Source organism: Python bivittatus, unplaced genomic scaffold (assembly GCF_059951505.1).
Source record: "Python bivittatus isolate LINGU-HERP-01145 unplaced genomic scaffold, Pbiv_v1 ctg000180_np1212, whole genome shotgun sequence".
Classification (NCBI taxonomy): Eukaryota; Metazoa; Chordata; class Lepidosauria; order Squamata; family Pythonidae; genus Python; species Python bivittatus.
Window position 1 is genome coordinate 7,185,053 of NW_028277047.1, and position 13,720 is coordinate 7,198,772.

Here is a 13,720-nt window from a genome sequence, read left to right on the forward strand (position 1 = left end):
TTGCATTGTACCCCGAAAGAGAACCATCTTGGTGTCTGGACTGTGTTTCCTTGGGTTCTAGTGTGCCACCCTGCAGGGCTGTCATTGCAGCAAGAATCTGGGTCTTGTGAAGAGCCTCCGGGGGTGCTCGCAGGCTTGAGCAATAATGGTTTACACAAACATGCCATGGGAGGGTTATATTAGCCAGTTTTGTTCTGAATTATCACTCGCAGGGATGGCGAAATCATCTCGGCTCACACAGATGTTTGATTTGGCCTCGGTGCCATTTTCTCTTTCTGTCTCTCTTGTATACAGACGTGCACACAGACACAGACACACGTTGTTTGCAATTGAGCAGTAACATTTTAGCCAAATAGCACTCTGGCTTTACTCACATGCATTTATTTCATTGTAGCATCTCAGCTTGGTCTCTGAGTTGTCTTGTACCCAGCGAAGTTTGTTGGCAAATGCATGGGACCGGCAGTTCATATATGTACCACTGCATACATGTGGAAACTACACAGGGGTCCTGGAGGGGGAGGCAAAATAAACACAGAGGGAGAAAACAACATTAAATCTGGAAGAAAGTGGCCTTAAGAGCCAAACCTAATTAACTAAACCAAATGGGGATGGGGAAAAATCCTTGATGAGATGGATCCCTGCAAGGAAGTAATATATTTTGGGCCTGATCCGTTATCCTGGAGCAAACAGCCTTTAAAATAAAAAACATTCTTGTTTTCTAAACCAAAAGGAGCCAAAAAGATACTCAAGAGGGTTGAAAAGATCTGCTTGCAAACTTCTCAAGGAGGGGAAATGGGGGGGGAAAAGTCTGGGTTTTATTTTGGACATTTGGAAGTATATATTCATTCATATATATTTCCTCCTTAGCTAATTAGGAAAGCAGTTCTCTTCATCTGGAGATGCTCGTTTAGCTTGCATCAGACAGCCCCATTAATATTCCCCCTCCCCATCTGGGTTGTGCACGCATCCGCACATCAGAGCCCAGACCGCTTGAACGAACAGCCGGGGGATGCCCTCCCGCCGCACAGTGGAGTTTGCAGCTTTGCAGGCGTTGCTCCCAGGCCCAGCCCGAGCAGCTGCTGAGCTGGCTGCACCCATCCCCAGTTTGCTCCATCCCTTCTGGCCCCACATGCAGGCTCCAAAGGCATTTGACGTGCCAGCAGAAGCCCGTCAGAGTTTCTCACCGGCCTCCCCCGGGCTCTCTTCCAGACCGCCCTCGTGTGCCAAAGTGGGAGGTTGCCCCAGGTTAAACCACCCAGCTGCTCCCGACTTTGGGCAGCTGAGAATGGGGGGTGGCTCCAATTGGCGGCTGCTGTGAGCGAAACTGAACTGAAGCAAAGGGGCCCGTCCTTGGCCCTCCTGCCTGCATCTCTTGACTGCCTGGGTTTGGGCAACACGCTAACTAGGCCAGTGGATGACTTGTGCTGGGCCCAGCGTTCACTCGACATGATAAGCCTAGCCAGTTTTAACTTGGGTTGGTACGTTGGCCTTGTGGCTTAGCGTGTGGAATGAAACGAAGCCCATTGAGTTAGCTGATGCTTCAGTGTATTGGACAATCCCAGAAAATGGTCATTTAGTAACCAAGAAGCGTGGTTACCATGTGTGAACCTGCAAATCTGCCTTTCTGATGTAGTTCTAGGGTTGGTCCCCTCTTTTTTTTAATGCCTGCCCTCACCTTATGCAGTTTGGGCCCTGCAACTTCTTTGTCCCATCTGACAGGAGAACCAGACAGGTGGAAGATGGGGGGCCCTTCCTGTTCCCTTCCACCATGGACCTGACCAATTGCTGAATTTTTGGCATGCTTGGGAAATAACAGCAAACCACAGCTGGTGGGGAAAATCCCAGCAGGACCCAAACCCTTATTGGCCACCCACACAGGAAAGATTTTTGCAAAGCTCGTTTTCCACTCTCCTAATTTTTCCAGAGTGGGTCTCCTAGGCAGCTCCCACCTCACTATGCAGCTAGCCCAAGATTGACCTGGTTACCCATCACTTTGTTTTGTCTCCTTGTGCGGATAATGCTGAACTTTGATCCTGAACATTATCTGTTTTCTGGACTCAAGGAATCATAGACTGATCTAATAGATCAATGATCCAAATACGCCAAGCTGTGCACAGGAACAAGGCCAAGCCTAGTGTCTTTTGTGAATGAAGCTGGGCGGTCTTTTACTGGCCCAGTTACACACAATTCTGTTTACCAGGGGAGTGAATGAACCCATTTTCTGGATTCACACAATACTTTGAACCGTAAACTAACCCAACTCAATAATGTGGAGTGCTTAACAACGTGTGCAAATGCATCTGCTAAGTTCTCCACTGAGTGTGCACGTTGTACAAACCCAGCCAGAAAGACAGTAGGGGTTTGCAGTTGGTCAAGGGGCTTGAAAGGGGAACGGCACAGCTGTATGGGATAGTCTTGGCCCTGCAAAATTAGCACTAGATCTTAAACTAAGCCTATATTCAGCTGCTTTTTCCAGACTTCACTTCCAGTTAGGAAAACACATCTCTGTTCCTCTGGTCCCTGCCCTGTCCTCGCTCCCCCTTTGTCTGTAGGGAGCCCAGACTGGAATGGGAGATGTCTTGGAGAGGCCCAGCGGTATTCCTGGGAGGCTCAGCAAAGTCAGTGGGAGAAGCTGTGAACCTCTTGCCGGGGTGGGTGGTGAGAAAGAGAAGGGAGGGAAGGCAGGACCGAGAGGCTGAGCGCTTGAGCTCTGTTGCTGATGCACCTCGCTGCATTAATCAGAAAGGGAAGAGCTGTGCGATGAGCACAGGGGAGGTGGCACTGGGTTCCTTTGGGCTTCATGGCTCAGCCGGGGACAGTTCGTCTGTCCTCGCCACTCCTGCAGCGGATAGCCAGCCCCACGTCTTGGGGTCGCAGGGGGCGGAGGCAGGAGGTCCCATCTGCTTGGCCAGAGGCATTTACAGAGGAAGGAAGGAAGGAAGGAAGGAAGGAAGGAAGGAAGGAAGGAAGGAAGGAAGGAAGGAAGGAAGGAAGGAAGGAAGGAAGGAAGGAAGGAAGGAAGGAAACTCAGTGAGGAAGGAGGGGTCAATGGGAAGAGGATGGGGAAGGAAGGACCATTCAGGAGATGAATAAGGAAACCGAGAGGCAAATGCCACCCAGTGTTGGTGGCAGGTGGCAGCAGGGGAAGGCCGGTGGAGTTGGTGGCTGGATTTCCACACTTCCCATCAGGAGGCCAGGGAAAGTTCTACTAACTGCATTGGCACAACATGCTAAGCCTGGTTAGTTGGAACCTGGCCTGCGGGGGCTGGCTTAGTGTGTTGCGCGAGCCCAGCGTATGTGGTTAGCTCAGGGTTCAGGGTGTTGTATGGACTCAGGACACAGGTTGGGGAGGAACCCTGTGCCAGGTGTGGTGCAAGATCAGAAGGTCAGGTTGGTGTGTGGAAGCCTGGAGAATAATGGGGAACAGGGTGGGGGCCGCTGTAATCCAATGCCTCGTCCAGCCCGTCTTGACAGCTCTTCTTTCGGGATGCTAAGGCCGAGCACCCTTTTCACCTTTCCCCCTTCTCTTTCTGCTTCTTTGTGGCTCCTTCCCCGGCAGGTCGCCAGCTGACAATCTTTAACAGCCAGGCCGCCATCAAGATCGGAGGCCGGGACCAAGGTCGACCTTTCCAGGGCCAGATCTCGGGTCTGTACTACAACGGGCTCAAGGTTCTCTCCTTGGCAGCCGAGAGCGACCCCAACGTGAAGGTGGAGGGCAACCTGCGGCTCGTGGGCGAGGTGCCATCCGTCATGACCACCGAGACCACGGCCACCACCCTGCTGGCAGATATGTCCACGACCATCATGGAGACTACCACCACCATGGCCACGACCACCACACGGCGTGGCCGTTCTCCCACCATGCGGGACAGTATTACTCAGGTTAGTGGGCTAAAGGAGGACCAGGCAAGGGAGGGAGGGAGGGAGGGAGGGAGGAAGGAAGGAAGGAAGGAAGGAAGGAAGGAAGGAAGGAAGGAAGGAAGGAAGGAAGGAAGGAAGGAAGGAAGGAAGGAAGGAAGGAAGGAAGGAAGGGGGTTTCAGGAAGGTCCAAAAGGAGGCCTTGCACAAGGGGGGGGGATGAACTAGGAAGAGGTATCAGAAGCCAAAATCCATCCCCTTTGGCATTTGCCAATTTGGCAGCCAAATCTTGGGAAAGGAAGGACAAGCCCCACAGGAGACATTGGATAAAAGACAGAAAGCTGCAGCAGGAAAGTCAGCGTGGCGTTTGAAGCCCGTATCAGCCAGTCCTTTCCCCACTTGGCAACTCAGGCGGGATGACGTAGGAAGGGTGGAAGGAAAGCAGCGCTCCCGACGCATCTGCAGTGAAACCCAGGAAATCGTCAACCGGGAAAATGGGCTGGGCTTGCCGGCCACACTGACTCCGACATGCAAGCAAACCCAAGTTGCCATTAACTGAGTCTGTTTGCTATGTGAATGCAAGCTCTCAAGAAAAATTCAGAGATTTCCCACGAGACTCATTTGGCATCAAATGGCTGGGCCCCCCAAGCCGCTTGGGACACAACTATGAAACCCATGGGCTCCCCCAATGCTTTTAGCTTTGGGGCTCAAAAGGTGGAGCTACTGAGGTTGCAGTTTGGAAGGAGATCAATGTGGGGAGGGGGAAACCATTCCTTGAAGTCTTTCCCATGTCAACCTCGCGGGGTAAACCAGACAGGAATCATGACTAATAGCTAATTCTACTTTATTGTATGAGCATGAAACTGAGCAAACTCAGGGAGGCAGTGAAGGACAGGAAGGCCTGGCGCAATATGGTTCATGGGGTCACGAAGAGTCGGACACGACTTAACGACTAAACAAAACTTTATTGTAAGGCTATATTGAAAGTACAAATGTCCCACCATCTCCTTTACAGTCTGAGAAGAAGTTAGGGAGGGTCCCTTCTGAGCCTCCTTCTCCACCCATTATGCAGCTGCGGGCGATGCCCTCTCTTATCTGACTGTTCCCTGGGCAGCATCTCTTGGCCCCGTCTCCCAAGGTCCTTCCAACATGCCATTACGTCCCAGCTGCATCTACTCCCAAAGAGTAAATGAAAAGGAAGAAAAGCAACTTGCAGGGAAACTTTTCTGTGCAGAAAACTCCCCCAGGGAAACAAGCTGAAAGCCTCCCCCCTTTCTTTCAAATTTCCACCCTGGCAATGGCTTTTTAATTTTCATAAAAGCTCTGGGGAGAATCACGTCACCTTTCTCTATCCCAAATTCCACAGCCTTTTCTGCCTTCACAGTGCCCGTCTCTTGTCTCTTATGAAAGTGTGTGAGGCTCGAAGTAAGGCAACAGGAAATCCTCCTTCCCTCCCTCTCCCCCTTCCCCTTTTGCTTATTTGTTTTTAATCTGTGGATGCCCACTTTTTTTCCTTCTTGGAATGCACCGATTTCGCTGTTCTGAGGATGGTCAGGGAGGGAGGTGGCACAAACTTTCAAACTATTTCAGAATCAATACGCACACAGCCTTCAAGCGCAAAATATGCATTTTGAGTATGATCTGGGTTGTTTCAATCATTTTCAAAGCCTTTTGAGTTTGGGACAGCACTGACTGTATGGAGCTCTATTTTTAAGCTAGAAGCTGCCCTTTTCACACTCAACACAGACTTGGAGTGGTTCAAATTCAAACCATTTGCACACTCCTATTAGGTAGTTTTTGGAAGAGGACGCAATTCAGGGAGCACTGGAGTTTTCTGTCTTGAGAACAGTGAGCTTTGCAGATCCCTGAAAAGAACTTGTAGATTCATTCACATCTGGTAAGCTTGGTTAGCAATAGCCCCGACTTCTGTATACATCTGCATGTGCTGTTGCTCGGTGTGCAAATCCAGCCCACTTGGTTAGTTGGTGCAAAATAGTATCAGAATAACTTCAATAACTAGGTTATATGTGTTGCATGTGAACTCAGCCAATAAAATACTTTTACCTGTCCAAGCTACATTTTGCAAACTGTCACAGGAACCACCTTAAAGCAGTCTAAAAGAGTGTTTTAAAAAGCTCCTCAAAGAACATGGGACAGATGTCCAAAAAACATAGAAATAAAGAAGTTTGCAAACATGGGTCAATAATGGAAAATGTAAGTGATCTGGGAAATTCTATATTTTCTCTGCTTAATATTATTTACCCCAACCAAGATCTCTTCATTTCAAAATAGCTTCCCCTAGTTTGCACCCCAGGAGAGATGGTACAATTCTTAAGGAAGTGAAGCCCACTTTGTCGTTCTGTGTACCCTTGCAAAGAAATAAAGCAGCACTTTTGTCAAATACAACTCCCCCCCCCCCAAGCAAGTTCAAAAGTCCATTCAGAAATTAGCTGGTCTTGCATTCATCCAGCTGGGCTGCTAGTTGCAAGGCTTGGTTCAGCTTATCAAGGCTGCTGAACTCAAAGGGCAGAGTCTTCTTGGCAGTGGCTCCTGTTGGTAGAAATTGGTTCTGTCTGACAAATAGTAAGGCTGTTCAATTCCTGATGATTTCATGGGCACGACCATGTAGCTTTCTTGATAACAGTACCAACAAGCTCAGCTATTGCCTTCCTGGTCTGAGTTACAGTGTGGTAACCTGGTCCTGGTGGTCTCCCATCCATGTACTAACCAGGTCCAGCCCTGGCTCACTTTGTCAAGACCAGCCAGGTCAGCTAGGGGCTTTGCTGCGAACTCCAAAGTAGAAACTCTCAAGGCAAACTCAGCTCCCGAAACTACCTTTCCCTGCCCTGACCGTGGCAATGATGCTCCTCGTGGTTTTCCATCTGAACGCTAACCAGGTTCAAGCCTGCTTAATGTTTCTGAGATTAGCCAAGGTCAGCTAGGCACTGCCACCTGCCATGATTTATTCAGCTTTGCTCCTTGCAGCTTGTCTTTTCCGCACATCACTCCAGAGAGCAAGGCCACTTTGAGGCCCTTCTGCGCAGGATGTTTTGCGCAGCAGAGAAGTGAATCCAAAAATCTGTTTTTTCCAGTCCTAAACTGTGCTGGCAGCCCATCTTCCACCCTCTGCCCCCACGTTTGTTGCCAGAATCCTTTTCTGACCAATCGGAAATTAAGATACAGAGATTGGGGGTCTTCCATTTAAAGCTTATTTATTTTGGCCTGGAAGGACGAGCGTGCCTTGCACACCTAAAACAGCCCGCAACTGGGATGAGCCGGGGGTCACTGCAAACCCTGTGCCTTTGGGGAACAACATGGAGTGAAAATGCTTCTAAAACAAATATGTAAATAATATTCTCTTCCTCCAGCTCGTGCTATGTTTTGGGAACCCCAATCAACCCCAATCTTTGCCCCCCTCCCCCCAGCTTTGCAGCACTTGCAAAGATAAAAACGCCCTGCCTCTCCCACAGACAATTTTGGGCTTTCCTCCTTTGGATGGCAAGATGAGGTGGGGGGGCGAACATCTCCTCCTCCTCCTGTTGCCATGGCAACTGTAGCAGCAATTAGGTTGTCCTGGTTTTTGCAGGAGGAGGGGACGGGGAGGGCGAGGCTGGGGAGGGAGTTTGCAAAGAGGGGCAGTGGTGCCGCTGGCAGACGGGTGCCCACTGGAAATTCCTTGCACGTGGTTGCCTTGCATTCACCTGAGACGGCAGTGTGGCAAGAGAGCATCGCCCACATAGATACGCACACCCTTTGTTGAAACGTTCAGGGAGTTTACAACATCGTCCCCCTCCAGCTCTGCAGACTCAAAGGGTTAATGGGCCGTCCCACTGGGGGAAGGCGGGGGGGACAGGGCTTGGAGAGCAAGAAGCCTCTGTCCGTGTTTTAAGGGGAGGAGAGACCTGCAAATTCTCCAGGGCTGCTGCTGCTCTCTTATGAGGATGATGATGATTTGAATTTATACGCCGCCCGACTCCTAGCAGTTCTAGGCAGGGAGCGTGGGATAGCTCTGTTCCGTTCATGTCTTCTACAGGGTGTCCGCACAGAACTGTCATGAGGCAGTAGCTGCTTGCAGGGTTTTTTTCGGATAGTACTTATGCCCAGACGTAGACAGACCCCCGTGCACGCCCAGGGTCCTAGGGTCAGGTTTGCGCAAGGGGGCCAGAACTGCTGCAGCCATTTTGCCCTGAAGGCAGCTTGGATGGGCCGCCCCGGGGCAGCGCTCCCCACTCCCCTCTGTGCCGTTACGGAGCAACCCTCAAATCTGTCTCTGTCACATCTCCATCCTTCCCTTTTCAGCAGGAGCCACTTTATCACCGCTTTAACTTTATTTTTACTCAATTTTTTAATTAGCCCAAACCCCATTTTTCCTACTCTGAGTACCTTAAAATATTTATCCGATGTTGCAGCCACAAACGTCAAAACGAATGGCACAGCCAGCTACCGTTCGGTTTTGCCATTTTACCCACATGAGTTTTTATTTTTAATCTCCTCTTTAATGTAACCCTCTTCTACATGCCTTGGGAGTAATCGGACTGAGGCACTTAAATAAATAAGCACTTTGGCACAAATGTGGGTAATTGGGTGTTGTTGGTTTTTTTTTTTTTTTTTTTTAAGGAAGACTCTAAAAAGGGTTTTAAAAATGGGAATGTGAATGAACCACCCTTTGCTTCCCGAGGACCACTAAGGTTGGTGAACAGAAAAAGAGGTTCCCGGCCCTCACGTCAGATTGGTCCATGGCAAAAGTCTTGAGTGGCAATTCCACTTCCAAAGGAGCAGAGGCTGGGTTTTGCAAGGAGCAGGCATGGAGGAAACTTGTTGACATCTACCTCCTTAGAATCAGCTCAGTGCAGGAACCTGAATTCAGGTCTTCCCAAGATGGCTATCCTGCCTTGGCTGGAGCATTTCAGCACCACTTTCCTGGATAATTGCATTATTGAACTGCTGGTACAGTAGGGTTTTTCCTAATCGTCTGTGGGATTCTGCTTCTCTATTGTTTCCATTCATCGTTCTGCGTCTTGAATTCTGCAACAGAGAATAGTTAATGGCCCTGCTCCCCCATATATAAAGAGGGTTATTCATATCCCTCTTCGTCTTCTCTTCTCAAAGTTACATGTACACACGGTCTTCCTCCTCCTTTGTAGGATTTAATTTCCAGTCCCCAAATCTTCCTCGTCGCCTTACTTGGCTCCTTTTTCCACTTTGTCCGAACCCTCCTTGAAATCCAGGGTCTCCAGAATGGAACATGATATTCAAAGTGGAATTTTAAACCAGTGCAACACAAGTGGCACAATTTTGTTCTGTGATTTGGAAATTTTTCTTCCATTAATGCCGGTTACAATTGCATTTGCCATTTTTGCAGTTGTGCCACCCTGCTGACTCATGTTCTGCTTGTGATTGACTGTAGTTCCCAAATCCCTTTGACACCTACCATTACCAAGCCAGTGTTATTCCCTGCACATTTAGTTTCTTTTTTCCAAGTGAAAAACTTGGTTCAATGCCTTGTGGGGACAGAAGATGACCAAGAACTACTCTGTCATCCAGAGTGCAAGATAAGAATCAGAGTTTTTAAAGTTTTCAGGAAGGTAGATTCTGTTTGAACATCAAAGGGGGAAAAACTCAATAAGAGCAGTTCAGTAATGAAACTAACAATCCTGGGAGCTCTGCCTTATTAAATGAACACAGAGGTTGCAAAGACATTGATTGAGACTGCTTTAATTTGGATTCTTGCATGGAGCAGGGGGTGGGACCCAAGGGAGTGGGTAGCGTGATCACACACGAGTGGGATGTAACACGATTTAAGCAGCTCAGATGAAGTCTGGGCTCCATTCACAAAGTAAACTCACTTGGCTTTAAACAGCATGTGTGCTATGAACCCTGCCCGTTTGCTCCATCTAGGGTCCAGGGCATTGTAAGAATTTGAAAAATGGGTGCATTCAGCCAGGCCGCTGTCAGCACCTGGCCTTCAAACGGCCTTCAGACCCTGCTCTGGACTTTTAAAAACTGTGTTTGAAAGCAGCCCCAGGAGCCTCTGGCAGATCTGATGAGCTGCGTGTTTCTTTGCGGTTTCCAGCCGCACGACCCTTGTGCGAAGTGGGGTAGGGGAGAGGTGAGAAGCAGTGGGGGGGGGGGGGGCGTTGCAGCTTTCTGGTGACTTTGGGGCACCAAACAGAATGGAGAGGCTCCAGCCCACTGCAAGAGAAGAGGAACTGGGGGCATCTCACTTCTGTGCTGCCTCTGGGGTGGGGTCTCAGTGACTGATTCCCTGCCCCGGGTGCTTGTCCAAGTCTTTGCCATGCTAATTTGGACACGCCAGCGTTGATGCATTGCAATGCCAGCTCCCGAATACTAATGCCAGTTGGGGGAAGCAGAGAGGAAAATGATATATTCCACACCCGACACGCTGCTTGCCATCTTTCCTGAAAAGGGTTGGTTGCTTTTTATCCCACAAAGGGCGTTCTGGCTCCTTCCATCTGCACAACAGCCCTGCAGGATAGAGAAGAGGGGTCAGCTCTGCAGAAAAGCTCCAAGATACAAAGGCTTCCATGGCCATTTGGTGTCAACACTTGGGCTGTTTTGAGCTGGAGTGCCTAAACCACGGTCTCTTGAACAGGCCATGTTTGCTGGATTTGGTCGATACACAGAGCTAAACTAAATAAGCCACAGAATAAAGCTGCAGACTTGGACATTATCGCACACTTGGTCGGACCTCGTTGGCTTCCCCTTTCCTCTTTCCGAAAAAGATTTTATTGGAAGTTCCTTCGACAGATTCGTGCCTTAAAAGCGCCATTTAGCTCTGCAGCAGCTTCTTTGCAGCCCGGGTGGGACTTTTCCAGGCACGCTTGGAATTGCTGGGAATCAAGCGTGGGATTTTTTTGCCTGCAGAGGAAGCCAGGCTGGAGCCTTCTTGTCAAAATTAATTGAGAATCTCCCGGCTTCTAAAGATGGGATTAACGTACCCCAGAAGGTTAGTAAGATCGGAAAGCTGAAAAGCAACTCAGCAGCGTTGGACGTGGTTTTTATTTCCAAGGGATGTAGAAACATTTTTAAAACTGGGTGGCTCCAACCGGGCCTTACCACTTACCCAGAAAAAGAGACCAAGATAAGCTGGGCTGATAAATACATTTCTGATTAGTTTCTAATTGGATAGATCCTCCACGGTAACAGTTTTGGAGGGACAAGCAGCACACGCACACATACACACACACACCCTGACTGCAGCTGTTTTGCAAAAATACCCCCCCCCCCAATGATCTTGAAGGCCTTGTGCATCCTTCATCTCCCCCGCCAAATTTAGGGATTGCTAAAGGCCTCCTGTCTTTATTCAACGAACTCTGATCAAACACATCGTGGCTTGGCCTAATGGGAGCACCTGGTTGTGACTTGCCTTGAAGTGGTGGGCCTTCTTGTTCTGCAATGCTAGTTGCTGTGCGAGGAAATGGGGTTTGTTCTGCCACAGCTGCTCCCTTCCTGGCCCCCCTCGCCCGCACGGCCAGGGCCTGAGCTCCCTCAGATTGCTGGGCGAGGGGGGGAGATGGAAGCTCAGGACTGGCATGGCAAACGTTCACACGGCCAAGGCACCCTCTCCACCCACCTCGAAGCTCGTTCTCGTTAATCTTTCTTTCTCCTTATCTCAAAGAGAGGGGGCGGTCCCCACGTTCCCTTTTCTTTTGAAAGGCGAGGGTGCCCTTACGGACAAAATCAGGAGACAGACATTTGATTGCGTCTCTCCCTAAACTCCAGAAACAGCCCGCCCTCTCTCTACAGCAGCGTTTCTCGGCCTTGGCCACTTGAAGCCGTGTGGACTTCAACGCCCAGAACTCCCAGAAAGTTCCCAAAGTTGAGAAACGCTGCTCTACAGCCTTACGTGGGAATGGCATCTTTGAACTTCCACCTCCGTGTCCTTTGCACGCCTTCCCCGGCTGCGTTCTCACGACACGCTTAATCCGGTCAGACCAAGGCCAGCAGCTGCACTTGCACAACACGCGCAACCGGGTTAGTTTTCAAGCGTCCCGTGGGAGGTTGCAAAGGGCCGTGAGAACAGCCTTGGAGACAGGAGGAAAGGCGCAGCCCAGATGCCCGGCAAGAGGCATCCGACCCCAAAGCAGGATGGCCAAAGGGGGCCGGAGAGGGCGTCTCCGAAGGGACCCTCCCTCCTCCTCTGGAAGGCAAAGGCAGCGGAGGGGGGAGCGCGTCAGGCTTGCGAGAGTCAGTTTCTGTAACCTTACAGTAAGGTGGCATTCGTATTTGTGGTTTTGGCTTCCTGTGTGGACTACCTCAAAGGGCTGACGGTTATCTACCTGCCCACTTCAGTTAGTTTAAGATTCAATGTGTCACACGCATTCCAAAAACGGGTCAAGTGAACAAGCAGATGAAGCCTGCTCTAAGAAGGCAGCCGGGGAAGTTTTTAAAGCCCGTGTGGGATATTGCAGCCGACATCCCAAAATTCTCCTCTGTTGCTTGGATAATTTTGTTGATCTGATGGGGCAGGTCCTGGGCAGAAGACGTTCCCATTCTTGGCTGTTTCGCTTTAGCCCACCAGGTCTTCCAGGCTGGCTCAGCTGGGGCTCTGCGATCCGGATCAGGCCTAAGGGCTCACGGGCAGGTGCCTCACGTTGACGGGAGGTCAAGCCGGGGAGACTGAATGAGGACATCTGGTTCAAATTCTGATCTGGCCAAAATCTGGGAGGTTGAAGCCTCCCACCAGCCCTGTGAGCTACCTGGGGCACTTTGGGCTAGCCTGTCTCAAGGTTGTTGTCATAGGGGAAAATGGCAGGAGGAATCGTGATGTACGGTGCCTTAGGTTCCTGAAGGGGGGGATATCAATCGTAGCAAAGAATTGGAAATTTGTGCGAATGACTGGGAAGGGTGGATTTTTTTTTAAAAAAGCTAACGTTAGTGAACGTTGGGACCTGGGGGGTTGCCCTGGCCATTCTTGGAAGTGGGGGGGTGGGATCGGCGGGGCCGCAAGTAACCCTGTGGATTTCCAGCGCCTGCTGACACCCAGACCCCTCTCTCCCTCTCTCCAGAATTCAGACGACCTTCTGGTGGCTTCAGCCGAGTGCCCCAGCGATGATGAAGACCTGGAGGAGTGCGAGCCGAGTACCGGTGGGTCTTCTTCCACCCTCGCTGCCCCGGGGCACCCCCAAGTCAGGAAGGGGAGGGGACTGCCCCAGCCTTGCCCAAGCCCCCCAGGGATTGGTTGGGGGGTCTCTCTGTGCAGAGACTCAAGCAGGCAACTCTTTTTGCAAAATCAGGACCCCCAGTAGCAGTTGGGCACCACATCTCCCTCCTACCATCCTGCTCTTTCCTGCTCTCTCTTTCTGCACACAGACACACAGATTTCCACATGTTCACAGTAAGGTGTTTCTTCTGCTGCTGCAGTTGCATCACTTAAGCACAGAATCCAGGGTCCTGAAACTCAATGGCAATGTCACTTTTTAAAGATCAAGCTCCTAGTCCTTAGCCTTCAAAGTATGCTGAGAAGGGGAAAGGCAGGTGAACCCGAAACACAGAAACTAAGCACCAGTCAGCAAATATTATTTATATTCTGCTTCTTTAAAAATCATTTTCCCAAGGCTGATAACAAGAAGAACAACAATAAGAATGCAATATTAGCACACACAAAAAAAGCAAAAAATAAATGGCTCCATCAATATTTAAAGATCAAAGAAGGCAGAAAGCATCAAAGGCAAAAGCATAAAAAAGACACAACAGTATTTTTTTTACAAAAGACCCTGGCCGCCCCTTTGAAATATAAAAGATCAAGCTTTAAAGATCTTGTGGAATAAAAGCATTTTCCAACACCATCTAAAAGCAGGATAGGAAGAAAGCTGGAAAGACCTTTCCAGAGTTATAGAAG

At 49.9% G+C, this 13,720-nt stretch overlaps 1 protein-coding gene across 10 annotated transcripts in view; it reads left to right on the forward strand.

Annotated features, from left to right (window-relative positions):
• NRXN2 (neurexin 2) overlaps nt 1-13,720 on the forward strand; it is a 318,520-nt gene that overhangs the window by 280,789 nt on the left and 24,011 nt on the right. For all 10 annotated transcript variants that reach the window (XM_088137492.1, XM_088137483.1, XM_088137489.1 and 7 more), the window contains 2 exons: nt 3,560-3,882; nt 12,888-12,966. In XM_088137492.1, coding sequence (XP_087993618.1) covers nt 3,560-3,882; nt 12,888-12,966 — 402 coding nt within the window. The remainder of the gene's footprint in view (nt 1-3,559; nt 3,883-12,887; nt 12,967-13,720) is intronic.